Below are 27,935 nucleotides of genomic sequence, written 5' to 3' on the forward strand. Positions count from 1 at the left end.
GAAAGCCAAAAACAAAGAATAAGGAGAATCTCATACCCGAGGCACCAAAAGAGTTGGAACCGGTGATAGCTCCGATCAACCATGAGTCCACACCCAGTCCCAGTCAGGTAATCAATGGCCATGAGCTTTCTTCTGATGAGTCTACACCTGATTTAGCTCCGAACAACCATGAGTCCACACCTAGTCCCAGTCAGGTAATCAATGGCCATGAGCTTTCTTCTTACAAGTCTACACCTGATGACATAAATTTACCCATTGCAGTTAGAAAATAAACTAGGTCGTGTACTCTTTATCTCTAGTCAATACATGTCTTATAAAAGCCTGTCTATAGGATATCATGCTTTTACCCCTAACCTTGATAGGATGAAAATTCCAAAGAATTTTTAAGAAGCCTTGAAAATTCTTGAATGGAGAGAGGCTGTCATGGAGAAAATGTGGGCCCTAGAGAAAAATGAAACTTGGGACGTTATGAATTTTTCGAGAGAGAAGAAGCCAGTTGGTTGTAAATGGATCTTCACAGTGAAATATAAAACTGATGGGACAATTGAATGATATAAAACCAGACTCATTGCAAAAAGATTTACACAAACTTATGGCATTGACTACACGAAGGCATTTGCACCAGTAGCAAAATTGAATATAGTTTGGGTCCCTTTGTCCTTAGCAGCTAACTTAGATTGGCCACTATAGCAACTCGACATTAAGAATGCATTTCTAAATGACAAGTTAGAAGAAGAAGTCTACATGACGATACCACCAGGTTTCAGTAAGAAAGGTAAAGAAAACAAAGTATGTAAACTCAAGAAGTGCTTGTAAGGACTCAAGCAATCTCCTAGAGCATGGTTCGACAAATTTGCAAAAGTGATTAAAAATCAGGGATATTAACAAGGGCAATCAGATCACACTATGTTCTTCCATTAGTCTGAAAGTGGTAAGAAAACAATTCTGATAGTATATGTTGATGATATAATCCTAACATGAGATGATATAGTGGAGATGTAAAGGTTAAAGAAAGTCCTAGCTGCTGAGTTTGAAGTTAGAGACCTGCGAAAAATACGGTACTTCTTGGGAATGGAAATTGTTAGATCAAAAAAAGGTATCAATGTCTCTCGGCGAAAGTATATCCTTGATCTCCTAACCGAAACTGGCATGCTTAGTTGCAAACCTAATAAAACTCCGATTGAAGCCGTGAAAAGGATTGAAGAATGTGGAATACCAGTTGAAAAAGAAAGGTATCAAAGATTGGTTGGTAAACTAATCTACCTATCGCATACCAGACCCAACATTGCATTTGCGATAAGTGTGGTAAGTCAACACATGCATTCACCGAAAAAAACTCACCTAGATGTTGTGTATAAGATCCTCAGGTACCTCAAGGGTTCTCTGGGCAAAGGACTTTTCTTCAAGAAATGTGAAAGCAAGGAAGTAAAGATCTTCACAGATGCGGATTGGGCAGGATCAGCGGAAGACGGAAGGTCTACCATTGGATATTGTACCTTTGTATGGGGAAATTTGGTAACTTGGAGGAGCAAAAAACAGAATGTAGTGGTTCGAAGCAGCGCTGAAGCTAAATTCAAGACAATTGCACAAGGAATATGTGAAGGACATATTATGGTTACAGAAACTCTTGGAAGAATTACAAATTCTGGTGAAATTCCCTATCAAACTCTACTGTGACAACAAAGCAGCCATAAGTATCTCTCTTAATCCAATTCAACATGACAGGACTAAGCATGTGGAAGTGGACCGACATTTTATCAAAGAGAAGATTAAAGAAGGAATCATTTATATGACTTATGTACCTACCAAGGAACAAACTCCAGACATCTTTACTAAAGGGTTAGCATGGCAGAATTTTGATGATTTCATTGGCAAGTTGGATATGATCAATATCTATGATCTAATTTGAGGGGGAGTGTTGAAATCCAGAGTATCATTGGGTACATTGAGTAAATTAGGAGAGTAGGTAAATATAGAAGATTACATTATTGAGAGTGATTCTGTGGGGAGATTGCTTCCATATTTAGAACCTTCGATTGTATTATATATTGTAAATTGGGATGTAAAAAATATTGAATTCAAGAAATACAGAAATTACATTCTATTTTCACCAAACACCCTAATCTTGGACATAACAACTCCCTTCATTGACCCTAAAATAACTTGGATTATGACTTTTATAATGCTTGGAAGATTCTAAGCTAACTCTTTGAATGTTATTGAATCGGCAATTTTGGGTGATACTCAAAAGTTGCTTCATCTTAATTCGATTTCAATCTCTACATGTAGAGGTATATTCGAATTGAGTCAAGTCGACACAGTAAAATACTCAAATTTCACTTGACTCAAAAATGTTAAGCTTGAAACTCGACTTAAACTCGATCGATCTCAAATTGTTAAATTTGAACTCGACTCAACGACAAGTTCATAAAACTTGTACTCAACTTGATTAAGTTCGACTAGATTATAAATTAGTATTAAATATATATGAAAAAATATATTTTGTAAATATTATATATATATATATATATATATATATAATATTATATGACATATATAATATAAAAATAATAAAATTAAAAAAGCTCAATTAGGCTTACTAAACTTAAACCCGACTCATTAAAATACTCAAGTAATTTAAATTCAACTCAACTCAAGTAGAATCAAGTTGAGTCGAATTAGGAGGTGAGTAATCTTGACTCACACTGCATGTTTAGCTAATACAATTGAGAATATGTTCACATATTCTTTAAGGATAAAATTCCCAATATGGTTTTACCCTCTCCAATTATAAAGTTGGGATTCTATGCACTTGTGTGTTGTTGTTAGATGCATTTCGTAATTAAAATAGTGTTCTTTAAACTGTGTTTGAGCATCTTTTCAGCAGGGAACAAAACACAAAAAGAAGAGGAAAAAGAAAAAGCAAACAAGTAGGAATGATTTTGAACCATTTTGATGTAACCCTACACGCATCTATGGATCCACAAAAGTAAGCCCTAAAACGGCTACTTCACTTTCATAATTATCTCCAGATTTCTATCAATTTCTAATTTATATTACCAAAGAACACACAACAGCCTAGTTGTGCGTGTATACTCCAAATAAAAAAATACAATTTAAATAAATAACGAAGCCTTAACCTCACGGTAAGAATTGAAGTTGTGATATCATAAAAGGTAGACCAAACGTGACTCGCTACATATGTTTCTTTGAACTTATGGGCAGGTTTATATCCATATAAAGTTGAAAGGTTTACGAAACATACGGAATCGTTTTCCAAACAGCTAGTGAAATTATTATATCATAATTCAGGAAAATTTTGAACAAACAAACAGGAGAGGCTTTGGTCAGGATGAACAGGCTCCTGCAGATGCATGCACAAACAGAACTATGGGTGCAACAAAAGGAAGTATGGTAATAAAGTTAGTGTAAGATTTGAAAAATGGCATAAAATATCGGGACCAAACTAGTAGATAAAATTGCTATGCTTGCCACAGTGACCTCAACCAGATTAATCGGCGAGCACCTCTGATTGTCATAAAAGCAATTGCATTCTTATCGTCTTTGAGGACATTAACAGCCTTCACAAACTCTGAGTCATCCAACTCCTCGATTTTCTGCAGCTCCTCCAAGCACTTTTGGTACAATGTTTTCTCATTTAATCCATTGTTTTGCACAGCTTTGAACTTGGCTGATGAGAATATCTCGTGCAGGGCATGCTCTATTTTGTCTCCGATTTCGTAAGCCCTTCTCTTGTGATCAAAAGTGGTTGGAGCAATAGATTTGCGCTTCTTAGGTTGCATGTCATTTGTATGGAATATTGAATCGGAATCAAGGGCACCGTCAACTACTTGAGTTGGTAGGTTGGTGGGTTCTGAAGATCGCACCGTTTCTGTGTTGCTATTTCCCTCTTCGGGTGCTATAAGCACTCCACTTGGAAATTGGTATTTGCCGGTAGCTCTTTCTCCTACAACAAACATTTTACCAATTGCTACAAAAAATTTAAAAAGAAACACCCACTGGGAAAAAAAAATCACCAAAAAACTGCAAAAGAACCACTCAAGAAAAAAGAAGTAAAATTACCTTCAAATATAATGGACATCTGCTTATAAAGAGGAAAACTCTTGCGTCGGAATGGTCTTGCTTCGCATCTTACCTACAATGACACATTTTAAGCTTCTTCCAATGTATTTGAAACAGAAGTGATACAAGAATTATACATACCGCAATATAGCTGTCCCAAACTTTATCGTCAGCTGCAACCATCTGTCGAGTTTCATCCCAGCGGAAACCAGTGTGGCTGAGTAGGGTTTTAACAACACCATAATCTTTCTTCATCACATTATAGCGGTTTTTTATTTGGTTCTCTTCCAGATTCATACCAAACTTCTTATTAAAATCGCGCGTAACAGATCTATATACTTCATTTTTAAATTCATTATATGCAGTTCTTCCACAATTGTGTTGCTCAATAAAAAGTTCAACCAAATAAGCATCACGAGTTGGCGTCCATTCTGCCTTGTGTCGACCATGGTGTCCTTCTTGTGCAGCAGACATTTGCCTTTTGCTCCCTGATTAGGATAAACAAATTTCAAAAACAAAGGCATTATTTTTAGACCATAAAATGACCAACTCCAAAACATCATACACAAGAAGTAAATAAAATAGGATATGAGCATAAAGAGATCCATTCATCATTATATATTGCTTAAGAATCCAATTCTTCCTCCAACATCACTAACCAAGAAACAAGATATATGCCCGAATTTTTCTTGTTATTGAATTCTCGACTCTTGTTTCATTATCCACTTTTGTGTCCTAGTACATATAGTTTGCAGATTAACCACTTATTTGCGCTGATTTAGATTTGAAGAAAACAGTACCATACCACAATGGTCAGTGCCCACATCCACAGGGGAGTGGGACATAAACTGATTAAAGCAGTATGCCAAAGACCCTCCAAAGTGCTAAACAATAGCCTAAATCACATGCCCATGTTCAACACGCAATGCAAGCAAACAACCAATTCCAACCCATTCATTAGAATATCCATCCATATTTTCATCACAAGTGATGAACCATAAAACTAGATATAACATTTCAACCAAATCAATGAGCATTACCAACAAAGATGAGATATATACGATAACAAAAAATTCTAGCCGCTGATAAAGCATTAGTCAGTGAGGTGTACTCAGTAACCATTAAACTAGTTTCAGTGTTGGGCTCAGGACCACCCAACTGCCAGAACACAAAAACAAGGAACTGCAAGAAAGTATTAAAAACTGCCCAAAAAACAAAAAAGGAACACTCACCTCCAACTTGTTAAACCCATAGAACACTTTCCCATCAAGACAATAAATCCATGCTACTTTCAATGTCAAAAGCCAGAAGGCAACTATGGAACCAAGTCATATAAGTGTTGAGAGAAATTTGAGAAGACACAAAGTAAACACCTCGATCCCCAGACTCAACATTTAGTTTTCTCACTTCTTGTGAAAAACAAATTGCACAGCGGAATATATAGGATCAAACACACACAGCACTAAATGATAAAAATACAGAAACAATCCACAACAATTATATGAAAACAATAACAAGAGATACAAGAAATTACGTGGTTCGACAATACCTACATCCTCGAGAGCAAACAGCAACAATTTCACTATCTTCTTGTCCAAAAGACATAAACAATACATCAACCATTTTTTTTTTTAACATATACATCACAATCAACGTATATAAAAAGTTCCCGAAGGTTTTCCCTCCAAACCCCAACCAACTTAATGTCCCTCATTCAAAATTCAAAATCTGCGCTCGGTTTCCTGAGCCAAACCATCGAGGGTTTCAAACAAAATGTAAATTCTCTCAGACACTGCCCCAAATCGTTGACGGTTAGAGCCTTACTACAGACGATTTCCCCTACTACTACTTGATTTCCTTCATTTTTTCCCTTTGTGCATGCTTTCCACTCAGTATGTGAGTCATATATCACAACAATCTCCACCTTAGCGAACATACGCCCCTTAGAAGAAACTGAAAACATAAAACCGTTGCTCCACCTTGACCTTGGGACATTAGGTTGGGACCATCTCCCTTCTAGCATTTGGAAACAAAAACCAAGTCCAAGCAAGGCTTCAGCTTGCCTGTGGCAACTTCAGTTTCTACCATAAACCTCGATTCAGTTGGAGATGTAACAACCTGAAACTGCGCCCTAGGCTTCCAACAAGTAGGCCTTCCCACAACAGTAAACACAAAACTTGCGGTAAACCTTCTATCATCAAAGCCCCCCTGCATGGTCTGCATCAACATACCTCACAACTGACGGACTACTCTGTTGCCTGCTGAAACACCCCATTGCACCAGCATAGGGAACCTTTGACATATCCCTAACATCACCATCCATCCTTGGTTACTGAGTGGTAGACAATTTACATTGATTCTCCACAAAACCACCTTGAGATGACAAACAAATTCTCCCTGCAGTTCTGTCCACAAAGTCACCCTGAGATAACACCAATCTCCTTGCAGCTTCCTCCTTGCGAATCTTCAAACCAAGACTCTTCTTGGTTGTACCGAAAATTTTCATGTTAAAACCTTTCAACAAAGATCTCAACTGATTAGCCTTAGTCAAAGTCTTTCCAACCAATAACATGTTATCCACAAACAACGAAAACATCACCCCTTTGCATCCTATCACCTTCTTCCCCACTGGAAGCTCCACCAACTCTCACATCTGGTTCATATACAATGACTTCATTTCCTCCACCATAACACTCATCCATTTATTTTTCCCTTTGCTATATATTGCAACTTGAAAAATAGTAGGAACCTTGCTGCTGGTAGTAATGAATGCATAGAACACCAGAACATCAAATGTCTACCTAAATGGTGGCCTGATAATGCATCTGGACCCGTTGCTTTCTTGCTGATCTCCTGAATTAAAACTCCCTGCAATATGAACCATGTCATCTCTGCCCTAAGTTTCTAACTCCGCCTGCATCACATGTTCATTGTTGTTGCAGTTTTCTAACATCTGCTTCTCTTCCTTTACCTAAGTACGCTACACCATGGCTTTTACACCAAAAACCATATCTCCACTAATCACCACCTTGTTTGTCATTGGATCACCCAACTTGAACCCACCTTTCTTATACCCCAGAAAGATGTACTGTCCGAACATAACACCAAACCTAAATCTCACCTCACTAGAAACGTGCACCTATGGACATCCACTCAAACCAGAGTCGTCTACCGCAAAACTTGCCCACAATTCTCCTGCAACTCTCCCATCTAGTGATACCTTTGGCAATCAGTTAAACGAGAAACACGTCATACTCACTGACTTAACCAAGAAGTTCCTTGCAAGCCCTGCATACAACCTGCCCTACTCACAAAACTCCTTGAACAAAACCAGTGTACTCAATACCAATGTCAAACCTAAAGATCCCTCTCTCGGTCTGGTTTTCCACCTCAGCCACAAGTTAAATCTGGCAAACACCTCTGACTTGTGTCGCATGAGAACCAAGACACTTCGTGATAAACCCAAAAAATACATACATCTAACCCTCGATGCTACCATCACCGATCCCCAAACATTTAAATATATGTAGTCATCTATATGCCTTAACCACATATGTCACAAAACATCTGACTTAGATTCTACAGCTGCAGCTCCACCCACAACTGTGATACCCTGCAGTGCATAGATATTTCTCGCTACCTTTTGTCCTTTCATCACCATCAAGTCGCCTTCACATACTTTCATTATCCCACTTTCAAACTTGTAACTATACCCGTTAAAAATCTAAAGTGCCCAATGAAATCACATTCTTCCTTAAATTTGGTACATGTCTTACATCACATAAATTTCTCACAACACCATCATACATCTTAATTTTGACATTTCCTATTCCAACTATATTGCATACAGCATCATTTTCCGTTAAAACATAACCAGAATTAACTGACCCGTAGATGTTGAACCAATTTCTATTTGGTGTCATGTGATAAGTGCATCCGAAATCTAGGATCCAAGAATTCGTGAGGCATTCTGAACCCGATGAAACAAATAGCATATCTCCATCACTTCTCTCTGAGTCTTTTTCCACTACATTTGCAGATTTTAACGAACCCTCCTAATTTTCAGCATTCTCTTTCTTCCACTCCGGACATTCCGGTCATATGTGCCTAATTTTCCCGCACTTAAAACACTTTATGTCCTTCTTCCCGAACTACGACCGAAACTTATTACCACTTGATCCATTCCTGAATTTTCCTCTGCCACGTTCATGGTTACTCTTCACTACAAGCCCTTCACCATGGGAAATTTCATCCCTGACCATTTTTCTTTGATGAAAATCGAGCAATGCACTTGTTACCTCTTCCAAATTCAGGCTTTCTTTACCCCGTGTCAGAGTCGTAACCAAGTTCTCATACGTGTGAGACGCAGGTAAGGAATTTAATAGCATCAGCGCCTTGTCCTCCTCATCGAACTTCACATCAACACGCATCAAATCACTTACAATTTGATCGAATGCATTGATGTGTTGGTTCAAATCTAAACCCTCCACATCTTAAGCAAATACATCTTTTGCTTAAGAAACAATTTGTTCGATAAAGACTTAGACATATATCGACTTTCCAGTTTTCACCAAACTGCTGCCGAAGAATCCTCATCCATGACGTAATACAACACATCATCGGCCAAAAAAAGTCGGATGGTTGATACTACATTTGCCTCCAATTCATTCCAATTTGCCTCATCCATGCCTTTCGGTTGAACTCCGTATAAGGCCTTCACCATTCTTTGCTTTTCTAATAGATCCTTCACCCTTCTCTACCATAAACCAAAATTTCCGGTTCCATCAATCTTAACAACGTCAAAGTTTGCAGAAGAAATTCCAGAGACCATTACAACAATGCTCTGATACCAATTTGTTGTGAAAAACGAATTGCACAACGGAATATAGAGGATCAAACACACACAACACTTGGTGATGAAAATATAGAAACAATCCACAGCAATTATATGAAAGCAATAACAAGAGACATAAGGAATTACGTGGTTCAGCAATGCCTACATCCACTGGAGCAAACGGTAACAATTTCACTATCTTCTTGTCCAAAGGACACGAATAATGCATCAATCAATTATTTTTTTTTACATATACATCACAATCAACGTATATATAAAGTTCTTGGAGGTTTTCCCTCCAAACCCCAACCAACTTAATGTCTCTCATTCAAAATTCAAAATATGCACTGGGTTTCTTGAACCAAACCGTCTACAGTTTCAAACACAATGTAAATTCTCTCAGACATTGCCTTAAATTGTCGACGGTTAGAGTCTTACCGTCGATGGTTTCCCCTGCTGCTACTTGATTTCCTTCATGTTTTCCCTTTTGTGCATGCTTTCCACTCAGTATGTGAGCCACATATCACAACATCACTCATTCCATACACTTCGCATACACCAGTTATTTAACATACAAGAACTCGTGAGACATCTCTTCCAACTTTTCAAGGAAGAGTATAACTATCAATTAATGTATTGGCCCTTTTCAACCTTCCAAGAAAATGCAAAATTAACAGGACGTGAGTTGGAAACACAAATCAAACAAGTTAGCATGTACACCGAGCCTAAAGAGTAAAGAACTTTCCTCCTTTATCCTTTCTTTTAATATTTAAACACGGTGACTGATATATCACCAAACCTAACAATCTCAACCTTAATGGCAAAAACATGACTTTGTCGTCTTGCCTTACCACCAAATTTACCTTTGCTTGTTACATAGAGAAGTTGGATGTGTCCCATATTCTCTATTGTAAACACCATATAACTTTCCTTTTGTTGGATCTTTAGCACATTACTTCCATCTACATATACCTTTTTCATGGAAAGCTCTTTCTTCCATGCACGTGAACAACTCATGTGGTTTAGCATTGTAGTACCTACAAACTTGTACAAAATTCAAATTCATACTCCCTTTTTTACCAGAAATTACCACTTTGAAACCTTGATACCCCCATGTCTTGGCGGGTGAAATCAAAAGTTTTCTTTCAAGTCAAGTACTGTGGATCACATTTTAAAGAGTTCTCACAATCTCATCATGCAGTTTTATCCAAACATTACCAACCCACATGCTTTAGCTCTTTGTCATCACTAATAGTGGCAATGGACTCTTCAATTTGATAAGTTTGACCTCCAAGCTTGTTGTTTGCAATCTCTTTACCATCATTCTTTCAACGCCAGAATCGCTCTTCGCATGTCCTTTCTTATCACAACACCAACAAACAATTCTATTATTCTGAATTTTTAAATGATTTCTTGATAATGAACCATACTAACTTTCCGAATCTGTAATACAAAAAGTTGTTGATATTAATGTTGGAGATGTTTCAAATCATATATATATATATATATATATATATATATAGATAGATAGATATTTTTAATAAATATTATATAATAGTCATCAACTTTATTATTAAGTATATGTTAAATTTAAAAATATTAGTTTTAACGTTTTTAAAATATAAACTACTACTTTAACGATTTCGTATTTATGATGGTGGAAGTTACACTTAATTTTACCTATATACGTTGTGATCCATTTTCATTACAAGATATGTTTTTTCTTCTTCAAAACAACTCTACCTTCTATTCTTTCTTGAGATTATATTCTGTTGGGTAACAAAAAGTCACTACATCTCCTATAGTTTGTGTTTGTGAGTGCACACAAAACTAAGCCAGCTCAGTAATCTTGAAGGTCATGTACACAGTGACTATATGCACCAAGAAAAAAATATTCTTCGTAGGTGTGAAATCGACTTTAAGGATAGTGGTCCTTCCACGCCTCAGCTTCTAATAAGTATTTATATTTTTATTTAATATTAATTTTATTAGTAAATATTTTTCCTTCTATTATAATTCCAAGAATCTTAAAGCCAAACGCTATTATCTATTTTATAAGGAAAAATAAATAAATTACAAGCATGGGTATTTTTCAAAAAAAAAAAAAAATTTGTGGCTTAAGCAATTTAATTAGAAGGTATTTTCCCTCCTTTTGGTCTTGACTTATTTATTTAAATGGGAGATGCATATGTGCATAAATGAGACAGTACAATTAATTTCTATTGTTTTCCAATTGATAATATTTTAATATTTTATTTCATTTCACTACGTATATGGAAAAAGAATTATTGCCTATTTTTCCCCAATTATATGATAACATGTTTTTTGTAAGTTACGTAAATTTATTATCTTTGATTTTGGGGGTTAAAGAGTTTTGATATTCTATTCATATATGAAATTGACGATGATGCATAAATATGCAATTAAATTAATATGCTCAACAATTCTTATTAATGTGTTTTTGCGAAACAAGATGAGTGTAATGAGGCACAGTATTTGCATGAAAACAATAGCGTGATGATGGAGCCGCCTAAATTTACAAGCCCAAAATGGCACATGAAAATTAATTCGAGTATGATAATAATACACATAGATGTTTAATTTTACAATGCATTGTCCAAGTGGATAATAGGCACATAGTCATAGTATTGGCTTTGGTTAATGTATCTGTGAGCTAAGTTGAACTAATTGAATAGTTAAATTTGGACTATTATTAGTGTCATCACAAAAATGTAGGGGTACCTATTACCAAAATGATAGAAATATGATAATTGAGAAACACTTGTTGATAAATGAGTTCCTTAACTAAAGCACTAGCTAAAAAGCTAATAGAAAATAAATATCAAGCAGAATGTGTCTTAAGCCTTTAATATAAACTACTAATGATGGCAACCCAACTTATGTGATTGGAGATCCCATGAATTAGGTTTAATGGATAATAACAAGTTATTGAGTAGTTTGGTGAGTACTATTACTTATTTTGATCATCCCTATGGTGTTAAAATAGTGCAATTACAATGATTATGAGGTTGAGTTTATCTCTTAATAAATTCATATCCTTTGTTAGGTCGTGCGCTTAGTTGCAGTTACACACTTGATGGATTTACCTATATGAGTGTAGAAGTGGGGTTGCTTCTTATGAAAGTTTAGTAGGCTAAAATTTTCTAGAGCACTCATGAATATCCAAGTATGGTACATGGCCTATTTGTACCAACCCGCAAGAGTTTTGTGTCTAGAAATGTTATGTGAATGATATGTTTATAGTATTACGCTCAAAGAATTTGGTTCAAGAATTTAATATTCACCAAGTTCTTGTAACTCATAGCATGTTTTCTCTAAATGCAATTCAAACCGAAAGGTATTGTCATCCAATACATTACATCTTGTGGTTACCCAACACTGATTTTTATCTTTCATCATTTTTCTTAATTTGATCCATGTGGGGGATTGTTGATATTAATGTTGGATGTTTCAAATTAAAAATATATATATTTTTTTAGTAAATATAATATAATAGTCATCAGTTTTGTTTTAATTAAGCATGCATTAAATTTAATATATTAGTTTTAACGTTTTTAAAATATTAACTACTACTTTAACGGTTTCGTATTTATGATACTGGAAGTTATACTTAATTTTACCTATATAAACTGTGATCCAACTTCATTACAAGATATGTTTTTCTTCTTCAAAACAACTTTATCTTCTACTCTTTCTTAAGATTTATATTATGTTGGATAATAAAATTACACTACATCTCCTATAGCTTTGGTGTTTATGAGTGCACACAAAACCGAGCCAACTGAGTAATCTTGGAGGTCATGATGCGCACCGTGACTATATGCACTGAGAAATAATCTCCATAGGCCTGAAATAGGCTTTAAGGACAGTGGACCTTCCACGCCTCAACTTCTAATATGGATCTATATTTTTATTTAATATTGTATTAGTAAATATTTTTCCTTCTATTATATTTCCAACAAAAGGATCGTTTTCTCTCAATCCTGAACTATAAAAGAGTTTCTTACCTTTGAAGTTCACTGGTGAATAATGCAGCTGTCATGTCATCCAATTTGAGCTTGTTTTCCTTAAGCAGCTAAAGGCAATGACTATATCACAACCATCTAGCAATGTACATAGCAAAGTGGGTGCTTTATCTTCCATCCTCAAACCAATACTCTTGACTTGACTTTGCCGCCAAAAGCATTTCGGTGGTTTAAGACGACGCCCTATTTCATCTTCAAAGTGTAGTCAATTGGGAAGAGGCTTGGCTTGATATAAGCTTTCCAACCATACCATTTCGTATGCATCACATTCTCTGCCTTATTTTGAAGGCAATATCATCCTATGATCCATTATCATGAAACTACAACAAGAGATCTTGAACACTGACTTCCCTAAAACTTGTGAGATCCACAAACACTCACCAATCTAAAGATTCTAAGCCAAGATTCGAAAACTCAAATTAGCTTCAATATCCAAAAGCACTACAAGAACAAGTCCTTAGAGATTGATTAAGAAAGAAATAGTGAAGAAGACCCAAGTTAAACACCTAGGCCACAAGAATCTCCTACATGTTTGTTTCTCTCTTATTCCACAGTCCATATTCTCACGTATACCCCTTATTTAAAAGTCAAGACCTTGTGAGATACGCCTTCCAACATCTAATTTATGTCAATTGGATTAATGCTTCTCTCTGTGAGGGTTCTCATATTATATAGCAAATAGAAACATCAGTTACAAGGCTAAAAATCAGCAATTACAGCCATCTAGGAGACTAATTAAGGCAATTTCAATCAGCCTATTAATTACAGAATATCAACTACAATCAGCCTATTGATCACAGAATATCTACAGCAATAATATAAAATCATGCCATAATTAGAGAGACTAATTATGGCACCGTATCTGACTCTGACATCCCCCCCTCAAATTGATGTTGGCTGATCAAGAAGCATCAATTTGCCCACAAGGAACTAATGACGCTATCGTGTCATAGCCTTCGTGAAGACGTCAGCTATCTGGAGGTGAATAGAAACATGAGGCAGAGATATAATCCGAGTGTCCAAGAGAAAAAACAAGCTTAGCTAGAGGCCCACAAAGCCAGACAATCTCAGAATATGCAGCAGACATTGTCCAGTATTCAGATTCAGTAGAGGATTTAGAAACACGAGCTTATTTCTTACTTTTCCAAGAGATCAAGGAATCACCAAGAAACATGCACCGACCCATGACAGACTGCCGAGTATCAGGACATCCGGCCCAATCCGCATCACTATAAGCAACAAGGCGAAGCGGAGAGCTAGTTGGAAAGAACAACCCAAGGCTAGGTGACCCCCGAAGATATCGAATAATAAGGCGAACAGCAGCTAAATGAAGGTGGCAGGGAGTTTGCATAAACTAACTAACCTACTAGACAGCGAAGCAAATATCAGGCCGAGTAATAGTCAAATAGTTCAAGCTCCCGACCAACTGTTGGAACACAGTGGGATCAGAATGAATATCACCCTCCTCACTTCGATATTTCACATTGACTTCCATAAGAGCATCCACCGGAGGTGAATCCTGAAGATTGGCTAGCCCAATCAAATCCTAGGTATATATGCGTTGATAGAATATACCTGAAGAAACCGTGTGCACATCCAAACCCAAAAAATGCGTAAGAGGACCAAGATTTTTCATACGAAAAGAAGCTTGAAGATTCTGCTTAAGATGATCAATCAAGTTGGAGTCGGTGCCAATAATGACAATATCATCCACATATACAAGTAAGAGAACGAGAACAGTCGGAGTCTTGCACAGAAACAAAGAAGAGTCATATTGGCTTTGAACAAAGGAGAGACAAAGGAAAGTTGACCTAAATTATTCAAACCACGCTCGGGGACCCTATTTTAAGCCATAGAGAGATCGCATTAACTTACATACCGTGGAAGACGGAGAAGAAAACAAACCTAAAGGAGGACTTAAATATCCACTTTGAGATCACCATGAAGAAAAGCATTTTTTACATCCATCTGGTGAAGTGGCCAACCTTGGGAGGCGGAAATCGAAAGAATTGTATGCACTGTAGTCATCTTCGCCATAGGAGCAAATGTCTCCCCATAGTCCACCCCATATTCTTGCTCGTTCCCAAATGCAACTAAGCGTGCCTTGTACCGGTCTAGAGTCCCATCAAAGCGGAGCTTAACCAAGAAAACCTATTTACAACCAATGGCTTTAACAGTAGAGGGGCAAGGAACGATATCCCACATATGATTGTCCTAGAGAGCTTGAAGTTCCTCATCTATCGCTTTTCGCCAACATTCATGTTTAACAGCCTCTGAAAAGCATGTAGAATGGAAATAGACGACAAAGTAGTGTTAAAAGAAGTGTGGTAATCATCATACCGATCAGGAGGACGTGATACCCGGGTAGAGGATTGTCGAGGACCAGGCTCAGACAGCATGGGAGAACTAACCGGACCTGTCTCGGATGTCATGTCAATCTCAGGAGAAGTCGTAGGAACAGTTTCAGATGAAGGGTCAGTCTCAAGAAGAGGCAGAGTTAGTCGACGTCGAATATACACAAGTCCGGGTTTGAACCGGTCAGGAAGAGATGGCAATTCATCAAAACAAGGTAGAATACTAATCTCAGGCAACGACTCAACAGGTGGAGGAAAGAAACATTGATTCTCAAAGAAAACAACATTACGAGATATACGAAATTTGTTAGCACAAGAATCATAGCAAACATAAACTTTGTGGGAAATACTATAACCCATAAAAGCACATTTAACATACCAAGCAGAGAGTTTGTGACATTCATGATGAGGTAAATGAACAATGCAAACACATCCAAAAGTATGCAGATTAAGATAGCTACGATGCTGATGGTACAAACAGTAATAAGGAGAATCAAAATTCAAGACCTGAGGGGGCAGTCTATTAATTAAGTAAACTGCAGTAGATAATGCCTCAACCCAGAATTTAGACGGGACAGATGATTCAAGCAATACGGTGCGAACAACATCCAAGAGGTGTCGGTTCTTTTCGTTCTGCCACCCCCTTTTGCTGAGGAGTACAAGGACGAGCACGCTGAGAGACAATTCCTTTGTGATGTAAGAAATCATGAAACTCGTGGGACATGTACTCTCCACCAGAATCAGACCTCAACATATTAATACATGTAGAAAATTGGTTCTCAATATATGCGACAAAGTTCTAAAAAACAAATAGGACCTCAGATTTGGCCCAAAGAAAATAGACCCAAGTATACCGACTGAAATCATCTATGAATGTCACAAAATATTTATATCGAGCATGAGAAATTATAGGAGAAATGCCCCACACATCACTATGCACAAAATCAAAGCATTTTGCAGCACGACTACCATGACAAGGAAACGACAGAGTCTTACTCTTACCAAGTTTGCAATAGAACAATCAAATGACAAGTGTTTAGAAACATGTTCTTTATTGCCTAACAAACTAGAATTTAACATACAAGACAACACAACAAAGTTTGGATGACCCAAACATTTATGCCATACTTCACTTAGAGTATTAACTATCATACAAGCCAAAGAAAAACTACTAGGAATAGAAAACTATAGTGGAAAGAGTCTACCAACTTTAGGCCCCGACGCGAGTATCCTCCCCGACACCTGATCCTGCACAAGACAACCATTACGAGAAAATGGACATCACAGTTTTTCTCAACTAATTGGCCAACCGAAATAAGATTATTAGACAACCCAGGAGATACATAAACATCTTTGAATGAAGGATTGATATCTCCTATTTCATTAATAGCTAAATGACTCCCATTGGCTACCTGAATTTTGCAACAAACCATGATATGGACGAACATTGCACAGTGCATCAGATGATTTGGTCATATGATTGGATGCAGCAGAATCAATAAGCCAAGTCTAATGCAAAGTATTACCTTGAAGCCCCAAGGCGGGAAAAGCTGACATAACCATTTGCTGGACCATTTCAGGGGTAAGACTAAAGGATCGAGCGGCAGACGAAGAAGCTGAGGACATCCCTGGATTAGAAGAAGTGTTCACTATAGCCTGATAAGCAGTGGCGTGACGATTTGGAGGCCGAGTGGGACATTCTCTGATGAAGTGACCTTGTTTCTTACAATAGTTGCACACTTTCTTTGCACAGTTGGCGGCAATATGACCATACTCCTTGCAGCCGAAACACTGGACCTTGCGCATATCCTTACCCTTCCCTCTCCCGTAGGCTGCATAGGCAACGAGATTCGGGTTAGCATCCTACTGGAACTCAGCCTGTGGAAGAAGATGCTGCTCCTCGTGAAGTAATTCTCCAAAACAAACATCCAAAGATGGTGAAGGGTTTCAGTTCATTAAATTTGAGCGAGTAGCCTCAAATCAAGGCGCAATTTCATCAGAAATTGATCTCTCTTGCTCTGCTCGTAACAGCTTGAACAACAGAGATAGATGCAGCAGGTACCTTTGCATAAACCACATCATAAAAAATCTCCCCATAAATTCTAAAAACCAGAAAAAATACTACTGAATAGAGAGATTGCCTTGAGTGTAACTAGCTATCTCATATTCCAACTGAAATCGACGTGTAGTATTATCCTGGTGATAAACCTTCAACAAGTACTCCCACATAGCTTTTGCAGTCTTATAGGCCCTTAAATTGAGAACACTAAGAGGATCAACCGGCCCTAAAATCTAGGACAACACACGTGCATCTTTGACCTTCCACCTGGCCAACTCCTTAGGCTCCATAGTAGTTGGATCACTACCATCAATCTGGGCCCACAATTCTTTCCCCGTAACAAATAAACGAAACTAGAATTCCCAGGAAGAGTAATTTTTTCCAGTAAAACGCACCCCAAAGGAATCACTAGAAGACCTGCTTAAACCTCCAAAGGAATCACTAGAAGACATGATGAAACCCAACAAAAAATTGAATTACAAAAAATGAAATCTGATTCACGTGTCAATAGCCTTCGTTGGGACCTCCAGAAACTTGAATTGGCAAAGATATGCACCAGAAACTCTCCTAGATCAACACCACCAAAGATTTGTGACGAAACAGAATCACCTGCCCAATCCCAAACCAACAGAAACTGCCAAATAGCAGTTTAACACCCACCGGAAACCCAACAAAAAACTGCCGACAATCAGAAAATGCCGACGACACAAAAATTGCCGCTACCCACAGAAAAGAACCAAAAAAAATAATTAGAACAACCCTAATTGAGATAACGCTCTGATACCATGTCAATTGCATTGAATGCCTCTCTCTATGAGGGTTCTCGTATTATATAGCAAATAGAAACATTAGTTACAAGGCTAAAAATCAGCAATTACAGCCATCTAGGGACACTAATTAAGGCAATTACAATCAGCCTATTAATTACAGAATATCAATTACAATCAGTCTACTAATCACAGAATATCTACAGCAACAATATTAAATCATGCCACAATTAGAGAGACTAATCATGGCACCGTATCTGACTGACAATTTAAAAGTCAAGACCTTGTAAAATATGCCTTCCAACTTTCCATAAAAGAATACAACTATCAAGTAATGATTTGGCCCCTTTCAACCTTCTATGCAAGGACACAAGCAACAAGACATGATTTGGAAACCAAGTCAAACAAGTTGGCTAGTACACAAAAGCTTAGAGACCTTTCCTCTTCTCTCTCTCTTTAAAGAAAAATACATTCACCATCCCTAAGGATTCTAAAAAATAGACCTCCCCTAACATTTGAAAATGACATTTATACCCTCTACATTACTCGATCCCCTGCTCGTTATATACTAGTCTTAAAGAAGAGCTTGACCCTAGCTTCAATGTCTCAATTTCCAAAAACGAGAACAAGCTCACCCCATCAAAATATGGCACCAAAAGCAAGTGGCGAGTGCACAAAATCATCAAACACATATTGTTACCCTTCAATCCGCTGTGCACATGCAGCACAGTCAATCCTTCCAACCATGCAACTCAATTATGACTAGGGTTTGAGCCAGAAAATTGCGAAGCTTTCCATTTAACTTGCCTTCATGTTTCTATGAATCACAACTAGCTCAAACCCCTAATGTAGATATAAAAACTTTATGGCAACACCCATTTTGATCATGAACCTTTGCCAACAACTCAAGATTGTTCTCAGTTCATCAAATAAAAATTTCTCTAAGATCATGTTTGCTATACCAAAAGAAGGTTTCCCCACCAGCAATCCCAACAATTGCAGCTAGTTTCACTGATGGGACCAACCAATGGTGACAGCTCTGGAGACGGTGATCTGTTGAGGCTTGTAACAAGAAGAAAAAAAGAAGAAAAGTAAATATTTCTTAGAACATTTTGAGTGTAAAAAAGGAATGTTGAAAAACTAGACAATGATATCATCCAATTTTTTTATATAATTAACGGATGCCTAATGAAATGGGTTTTAAGTGTCATTATGTTCAAATGTCAACGAAAGCTTATGCCATTTTTTAAATGTCAAGTGCGGTTTGTGTCTTTTGGACAAACCTCAAGTAAGGTCCGTGTATTTTACACTTCTTCTCTAGTCTTTAACCATGGTGATTTTGGCATCATGGAACTCAACATGCAATAGTGTAAAAATGTTATAGCTGAAAATGACACAATGCAATTAAAGCAAAGAATAAAGGATATAACCCAGAGATGTTTACCTGCAGAAGTCTTTCAGCGTCGATGATAGTTTCTAGGGGCTAATGCTGGCACTTGCAACGTGGGAAACAACTTAGTTTTCCTGACAAGAGGAAGGTTTCTACCTACAACCAAATGAAAGACAAAATTTATCCACTCAAGATTATCAAACTAACAAAGCTAAGTGTTCTTTTTCAGCAAATATCCCACTCAAAACCAACCAGTGGATGGGGTAACAAAAAGAATCAGAAGCAATATGTACCAGTAAGCATAGAAAAAGCAACCTCAATCAAAACAACAGGTCCAATGGGAACAGATTTTTTTCTCATCCAAAAGAGCAGTTGCTGAAAACTTTTACTTGTGCATCCCTAAACCTAAATGCAGAAAACAGAGTAAACATCAGTCTATTGATGTGAAATGATATCAATTAGAAGAAAAAAAAAAGACATAACTAAGACGGCTGATCAGCTCATTGCATTGTTCTCAATCTGTAAGGAGACAATAACAAACAAAACAAACAAAACCAAGCCTTAGTCCCACTAAGTGGGGTCGGCTATATGAATCCTTTTCCGCCAATTTATGCGATCATGGACCATTTCTTTTGATAGATTCAAAGATATTAAATCCTTACTCACTATCTTTTAAAATTCCTTAGTTTTAATATCTTTTACCTATGGTGGACTAGAAACTTTGTAATTAGAATAATCTATTTTAAAATTTTTCACTATTATATTGAAGTTGGGCGCAGAATTATGACAAAATATGAGTTCAGAATACTACTCCTGTAAAACTGGAAGTCGGTTCTACAAAAGTCTTAAAAAAATGGAAGACATTGTTTCTTTCCACAGTTACTATATTGAGTTATAATCATCATTCATCACTGCATTTTTAATTGGGAGTAAGAATTATAGTCTAAATTTAGAATCCTCTAAAGCTTGAACAACAAGCATTATTGTCCCTTAAGATTTAAAAAGCAAGAGATTTTCCAAGCCTCTTTATACAAAGTCTAGCTTGTAAGCATATCAATTAATAAATAGAATTTGTTCTATCCTCAATTCACTGCAGGTGGACCATTTAAAAAGTTCCTCTCTTCCTCACATTTCAAGTTTCAGAGGATGAGAAAAACACAGTTCACAACACTGTTTCACCTAGAGAGTGGCAGCACTGTCATGTGCCAGCACTGTTCAGGCTTCCCCTTCCCTGTCCTCATTCCTTTCATGAACCAAACAAAGAGTACATGAACATTCATTAGAGATATCAAACTTAGAACTTGTATAAAAACACACTAACGGGGAATAGATATTTATAAAGTAATTGATCTGAAATTTTCGGTCATTATCACTTTGAAAGAAAATTTAACAAAAAGAATATGACATACGTACATTGAATGAAGTTATACATATCTCACTATGACTTTAGAATCAAATTTATCTTGCCACAAGCAACGGGATGGAAGGAGAAAATGATGAACATTAAGAGAAATGTTCAACAACAGAACATTTACTAAAAGTAGAATTAAATAAATTACTGTTTTGAAAAAAGCCATGAAAAACACAACAACAGCTATCAATTTAGCTGCAACAAGAACAAGGCAAATATTTGCTGTCTTGCACAAGTAATTGAGTTATGAAACAGTGTGAAAATCCATGAAGGTACCAATTATCACTAGTGAAAAGACAATCTCTACACCAGCCTATAGCAAAGCATTAGGCTTATTTTCAAATGCCAATCTCTTTTATTGTACAAAGATCAATTTACTCTCAGTACCTGCAGACTGGTTTAAGTTTGTTATGGTTCGATGGTGGATGATGGATCATCTATAGATAGTGACAGAAAGTCAGAGATCTATGCCGGAGAGGGGTACTCAAGACCGAGTGGACTGCATTGGTCAGCCTCAGAGAGATGAGAATTGAGAGAGGGTGGACAGGGGGGATGAAAGTGTGCTGCACAGGAGCACAGTTGTAACAAATGACGGGATCTGGCTTGCTACTCTCAAGATGGATTGATTACAATGATCTTGACCATTAAAAGGTTGAACTTTGTCACAGTCAACACGGATGTGTCATCTATTATTTACAGGTTTCCTTTTGTATTTTTTTAAGGACAGTTATCTTCCCTGAAATTTTTCAGAACAGTGCAAATCTCTTCTAAAGTTTCAAAAAAATTTCAGCAATATTGCATGAGGTTTGACAAAAAGAGATCCTCTTGGGGTTTCTAAAATACCAAGGACATCCCTGAAGCTTGGCAAAAAGACGCCCTCCCTTGAGGTTCCTAAAATCCCATGGACTTTCATGAGATTTGGCAAAAAACGCAGATCTCCCCTGTTTTTTGGCAAAAGGACAAATGCCCCAAAAATCAAGGGAGTCTGTGGGATTTTTGAAACCTTGGGCAAGGTGTATGTCTTTTTACCAAACTATAAAGGAGCCCTGAGGAGGTATGTGGAATTTTTTATACCTAAGGTCCACATCTTTTTGCCAAACTCCGGGGAGGTCCATGTATTTTGTCCGAAAATATGACACAAGTCACAAGGTATTACATCTTGGAGTTGGCCTTGGTTTGGATAACTGACCAAAACTGGGTCTAACTAGACGCCCAGGCCCCCAACCCTCTCTAACAGTAAGAGAGATGAAGGAAATTAAAAAATAAAATAAAATAGTATAAATATTAAAATGTAGAAAAATGTTCAGTATCACGAGCTCATGTGGCAATCTAAGAGAGGAGAGACATGTTCCTTGCTGCTGTCCTCCTCTCACTGCTTGACACAGACGTGTGATGCATGGCATTACTTTAAAATTTAGTATATGGTTTGAACACTATTCCCACCATGTAATGATGCACCTAGATGTCATATTCTTGATTCTTCCAATAATTTGTATAAAAAAAACAGAACTATAATTAAAACAAGCAGTCGTTTAGATCACCCAAAAATCAAACCAAATTGTCTAAAAAAAATTGATTTGGAAAATTCTCGTTTCATTTTGACAATTTCTAGCCCTATCTAAAATGTTGAGCATGTATAGGATTCTTACACCTCAAGCCCACTTATATGGGCATACATACACATTTAATATGTTTGTAAGGTTTGACAAATTACAGTCTCTGCATCAATGTATGATATTATCTATATGTGGGGTTAAGGTTTGAGCATATTTGATTTTTACATTATAGTGAGGATTATTTCCTTCCTCACCTACATGAGAACATAGATTTTACAACAAGTTTGGTTAACATAATGAATGAAGTATAAAATTGAAAAAAAATATGCAAAAATCAAGTGATAAAATAGATTCTATTCCATCCGATTTCATTCCAATCCTATGTATTTATTCCAATCCTACAAACTTTTACACATGTGAAAATTTCAGGATCTCCAATTTATCCAAATATAGCCTGTAAAATCTTCTTCTACATTGGTTTAATCATAAAATAAAATATTAATTGCAGCCTGCAATCAAACATTAATTTTTTTCCTTTTAAATTTTAATCTCATAATTTTTGCAATAAACCAAATACTTCACACCCATGGCCATGATTGATCATTAGACAAATGGTGGGTCTCTCATCAATCCTAGGTCCTGAAATGTTGTAAAGAGATTTGGCGCTTGGTGGGCACAAATTGAGATCCATGAAGGTTGGCCCAATCCCCTTAGCTCTTCCTTAGCTATCTCATTTCCTTGTTGTTTCTATTTAGCTATATGTTGTTAGCATTACACAACTGGATAACTCAAATTCTTTATCTTCATCAACTAAAACCTTAATTAGAACCATGATCCTCCTTTTTGGCTGATAGTCTCATATCCCTAATTAGCACTATAAATACCACCTTTCTCACTCCATTTGCGCATCTTTTGCCCCTCATTTCTTATTAAAGATTCTCTCACTAACCCACAGATTCTTTCTCTAAAACCATTGTCATTTCTACATAATCATCCTCCCATTTGACAATTGAGCTCTTAATGATTGCCTGGTATTCCTCTTGGCAGTTTCCACCACATCCTGTTACTTGTATGCAATATCGCCTCCCATCCACATCCAAGATCCTGCAGCTACATAATCCTAATATTTTTTAGAACAGCCCCTCCCATTTTTTTCTTTTTGGGGAAAAAAAGAGTTTCCTTCTCTTTTAGCCAGTATAAAGTTCCAATAATAATTATTATCAAATGTGACTGTCATTACTAATATTATTTTCAAATTCAAGTTTTTTATTTTTGGATTTGAATTTTTGTGGATTTGAACAAAACACAATATAAAATTGTATTCATCTTCATCCAAATACCCACAGATTCTCAATCAAAGGCCTGACAAGTAAAATCCATGTTTCTAAACATGGTTAATAGACTTTCAACTAATTGCTTACAACTACATATCAATCTTACAGTGAATGCACTGTTGAACCTTACCAAAGTCTTTAGTTTATTATGTTTACATTTTAATTTTTATTTTGGTTTGATGACAAGATAAAATTCATTTGAAGATTTTTAAGACAAGATTTAATAAAGTCTACCTTAAAAAACATTCTATTTTTTTTTTTTTTAAATCAAATCAAATAAAATTTTACAAAAGGAAATGAATATATAAATACGTGACATTAAAACAAATTGAACTAAAAATAAAATCCCAAATAGTCAAACCAAAAAAAAACAAATTGGTAGAGGGCTGTAGGCACATTCATTTCATCCTCCTACTAGTTAATTTCACTTTGAACTTGTATATTCAAGTAGGCTGCAGGCATCAAGGAATTTTCTTTTTCATCTATATATATGCACACACAACAACAACAAAAAAAAATCAGGCCATAAGTCCCGCTAAGCTTGGTTTGTTTGTTTGTTTGTTGTTGTTGTTGTTGAGTATTGATGTTACATTTATGTCATATGAGTAGCAACTCACTGTGCTTAGTTACTTGAAATTTAAGACAAGTGTTAGGGTGTTTTCAGTGATTTGAATTCACTGTGCTCAAAGCATTTTAGTGATTCAAGACTTCGGCACCTTCTTTCATTTTCAAAGAGTAAATTCATCTAAGAAGAGACTTGGCTTAATACAAGCTTTCCAACCATTCCCGTATGCTGACACCATCTTCTCTCCCATTAGGTTGAACACCGTATCATCCTATAATCCATTATCATGAAACTACAACAAAAGATCTTCAACACTGACTTCCCTATAATTTGTGCGACCCACAAACACTTTCCTGTCAATCTAAACCAAGGTTCAAAAAATTCACATTACCTTCAATATCCAGAGGCAACATGGGAACAAGCGCTACAAGATTGATGAAGAATGAAATTCTAGAGGAGACCCAAGGTAAAACCCTTGGCTCCAAGAATCTCATGCACTTGGTTTTCTCCCTCATTCCATGGTCCATACTTTCACACACAAACCTTACTTAAAAGTCAAGACCTTGTGGGATAAGCCTTCCAACTTTCAATAAAAGAATGCAACTATCAAGTAATGTTTAGGCCCTTTTCAACCTTCCACACAAGGGCACAACAAACAAGACATGAATTAAATGGAGCCAAATAAGTTGTTCCTCTTCTCGCTCTTTTTTAGGGTAGAATACACTTACCTTAAGGATTTTAAAAAGATATAGACCCTCTCCTAACATTTAAAATATGACGCTGAGCTCCCTCAACATTTAAAGATAATGGCATTTATACCTCTACATTACTTGAACGCTTGCTCATTACACACTCGTCTTAATGATCAGTTTGACCCAAGCTTCAATGTCTCAATTACAATAAGAACAAGCTCGCCCTGTTAAATGACAGCATTAAATAGGAGTGCACAAAATCATCAAACCCATATTGTCAACCTTCACTCCACTATACGCATGCAGTGCACTCAATACCTCCAACAATGCAACTTGATTACAACTTGAGCTTGAAGCTTGTTCTTGTAGACAGGCCCAAAATTGTCAAGATTCCCACTCAACTTGCATCATGTAGGATGTTCCTCGCCTTTGATGTTTCTGCGAATCACCACTATCTCAAACCCTTCAAGTAGATATAAAAGCTTTAGGGCAACAAATCATGAACCTCTGCTCCCAACTGAAGATTGTTTGGGGTTCATCAAATAAGAATCTATCTCAGATTGTGTTTGCTATTATGCTATACCAAAAGAAGCTTGCCCCACCAGCAGTCCTAACAAATGAACCCAATTCCACTGACAAAGCCAACCAATGGTGGTGGTTTCAGAGACAATGATTTGTTGAGGCTAGGGACAACCAATGGGTATAAGTGTCATTACATTTAAACGTCAAGGGAGGCTTTTATCATTTTTCAAATGTCAAGTGAGGTCTGCCTGTTTTGGACAAACCTCAAGTGAGGTTTAACCATGGTGATTGGGTTTATGTCATTTTTCATATATTTTGCTCTTTTTCTTTAGTATTTAACTGTTGTGATTTTGGCATCACCAAACCCTTCATTAAACAATGTGAGAGTATTATAGCTGAAAAAGATTGAAGAATAGAATAAAGAACACATCCCAGAGACGGTTATCTGCAGAAGTATTTAGCATAGATTATAGTTACTAGGGGCTAATGCTGGCACTTACAAGGGAAACAAGTAAGATTTCTCAAAGAAGGAGGTTCTACCTACAGAAAATGAAAGACTAAATTTTATCCACTCCAGATCATCAAACTAACAAATCTGAGAGCACATTTTCAGCAGACATCACACTTAGAACCAATGCACCAGTGGCTAAGGTGAACAAAAAGAATTAGAACCAGTATGTATCACCAGACATAATATATATATATATATATATATATATATAAACAATCTCAGGCAAAACAAGGGGTCCAATGGAAGCAGAGATTTCCTTGTCCAAAAGAGCAGCATCTGCTAAAAAAACTGTACTCATGCATCCCTAAATGTGAAAAAAAAAAATGTAAAAAATCATATTGGAATAATTTCAATCAGAAGAAAAAAATGATATGATTAAGAAGGCTCATCAGGAAATTGCATATTTTCAATCTCTCGGGAGCTAATATGTTTTTCAAATTTCTTAGTTTTATTATCATTTGCCTAAGACAGACTTGAAACTTCATAATAACAATTCCATATTTTAAAAAACATTTCAATATTATTGAGAAGTTGGGTGCAGAATTATGATAAATTCTGAGTCCAGAATATTATTCCTGCAAAACTAGAATTCTGTTCTACACCAGTCCTGATTGAAATCCAAGAAATTGTTTCCTTCCAAAGTTTCTACACTTGTCATAATCACTACTATATTTTTAATTGGGAGTAGGAATTAGAGTCTAAATTTAGAATCCTTTAAAGCTTGAACAACAAGCATTATTCTCCCTTACGATTTAAAGAGCAATAGATTTTCCAAGCCTCTTTATCTAAAGACTTGCTTGTAAGTATATCATAAATAAATAGAATTTGTTTTATCCTCAATCCCCTGTAGGTGGACCATTTAAAAAGTTCCATTTCTTCCTTACATTTCAAGTTTCTGAGGATGAGAAACACAGTTCACAGCACTATTTCACCCATAGAGTGGCAGCACCACCATGTGCCAGCACTGTTCAGGCTTTCCCCTCCCTATCCTCATTCCCTCCATGAACCAAAGGGTAAATGAATAAGCATCAAAACTTAGAACTAATGTAAAAATACATTAATCGGCAATAAATGACAACGCATTTATGAAGTAATTGATCTGAAATTTTCGGTCATTATCACTTTGGAAGCAAACTTAACGAAAAGAATATGGCACAAATACGTCGAATGAAGTTCTGCATATCTAATTATGACTTGGAATCAAAATGGAAGGAGATAAAGGGAAATGTTCAACAACAGAAAAACATAACTAAAACTACCAATTTAGCCGCAACAAGAACAAGAACAAAAATTTGCAGTCATGCACAGGTACTTGAGCAATGAAACAGTGAGAAAATCCACGACGGAGCAATAATCACTAGTGAAGAGACAATATTTATAACAGCATATAGCTCATGGCTAATTTCATTTAAATGCCGAATTGTTTTTTATTATTATGTATAGAGATCGATTTAGTCGCCGTACCTGAGGACTGGTTAAGCTTGTTATGGTTCCACGGTGGGTGATTTGTCTCGAACAGACGTCGCAGCGAGTCGACGATCTACACTGGAGAGGTCGGAGATCGGCGCTCCGGTAGCCGGCGAGGGGTGCTCAGGGCTCAGTGGACTTTGCGTTGGTTAGCCCCAGGGAGCTGAGAATTGAGAGAGGGAGGACGGGAGGGAATGAAAGTGTGTCTCGCGGGAGCACGGTTATAATAGATAACGGGATCTGGCTCGCTGTTCTCGAGACAGGTCGATTGCCATGATCTCGACCGTTGAAAGGTTGGACTTTGTGACTTTTGTCCAATTCCCTACTCTTGGGCTTGGAATTAT

At 36.7% G+C, this 27,935-nt stretch overlaps 1 protein-coding gene across 7 annotated transcripts; it reads right to left on the bottom strand.

The window, feature by feature from the left end:
- Positions 1 to 3,272: 3,272 nt before the first annotated feature.
- On the bottom strand, positions 3,273 to 27,796 carry LOC131156359 (uncharacterized protein At2g29880-like). 7 transcript variants are annotated; one of them, XM_058109981.1, is made up of 7 exons: positions 27,589 to 27,790; positions 19,849 to 19,938; positions 19,588 to 19,689; positions 16,527 to 16,565; positions 4,225 to 4,571; positions 4,084 to 4,156; positions 3,273 to 3,967 (listed from the first exon to the last, which is right to left on the bottom strand). In XM_058109981.1, exons 5-7 carry the CDS (start codon positions 4,555 to 4,557, stop codon positions 3,483 to 3,485), a joined length of 891 nt encoding a protein of 296 aa, XP_057965964.1. In that variant the 5' UTR covers positions 4,558 to 4,571; positions 16,527 to 16,565; positions 19,588 to 19,689; positions 19,849 to 19,938; positions 27,589 to 27,790; the 3' UTR covers positions 3,273 to 3,482. The 7 variants fall into 7 exon arrangements, with proteins under 7 accessions (XP_057965964.1, XP_057965965.1, XP_057965966.1 ...); XM_058109982.1 differs by having other exon boundaries at positions 16,523 to 16,565; XM_058109983.1 differs by having other exon boundaries at positions 19,827 to 19,938.
- Between the last annotated feature and the right edge of the window lie 139 nt (positions 27,797 to 27,935).

The sequence above is a fragment of the Malania oleifera genome, chromosome 5 (genome assembly GCF_029873635.1).
Source record: "Malania oleifera isolate guangnan ecotype guangnan chromosome 5, ASM2987363v1, whole genome shotgun sequence".
NCBI lineage: Eukaryota > Viridiplantae > Streptophyta > Magnoliopsida > Santalales > Ximeniaceae > Malania > Malania oleifera.

Coding starts and splice junctions, on each gene's coding strand:
- LOC131156359 (XM_058109979.1), bottom strand. CDS start 4,557: ATGTCTGCTGCACAAGAAGGACACCATGGTCGACACAAGGCAGAATGG. Junction 4,157..4,224: donor TTTGGGACAGCTATATTGCG/GTATGTATAATT, acceptor GTGTCATTGTAG/GTAAGATGCGAAGCAAGACC. Junction 3,968..4,083: donor GATGTCCATTATATTTGAAG/GTAATTTTACTT, acceptor TGTTTGTTGTAG/GAGAAAGAGCTACCGGCAAA.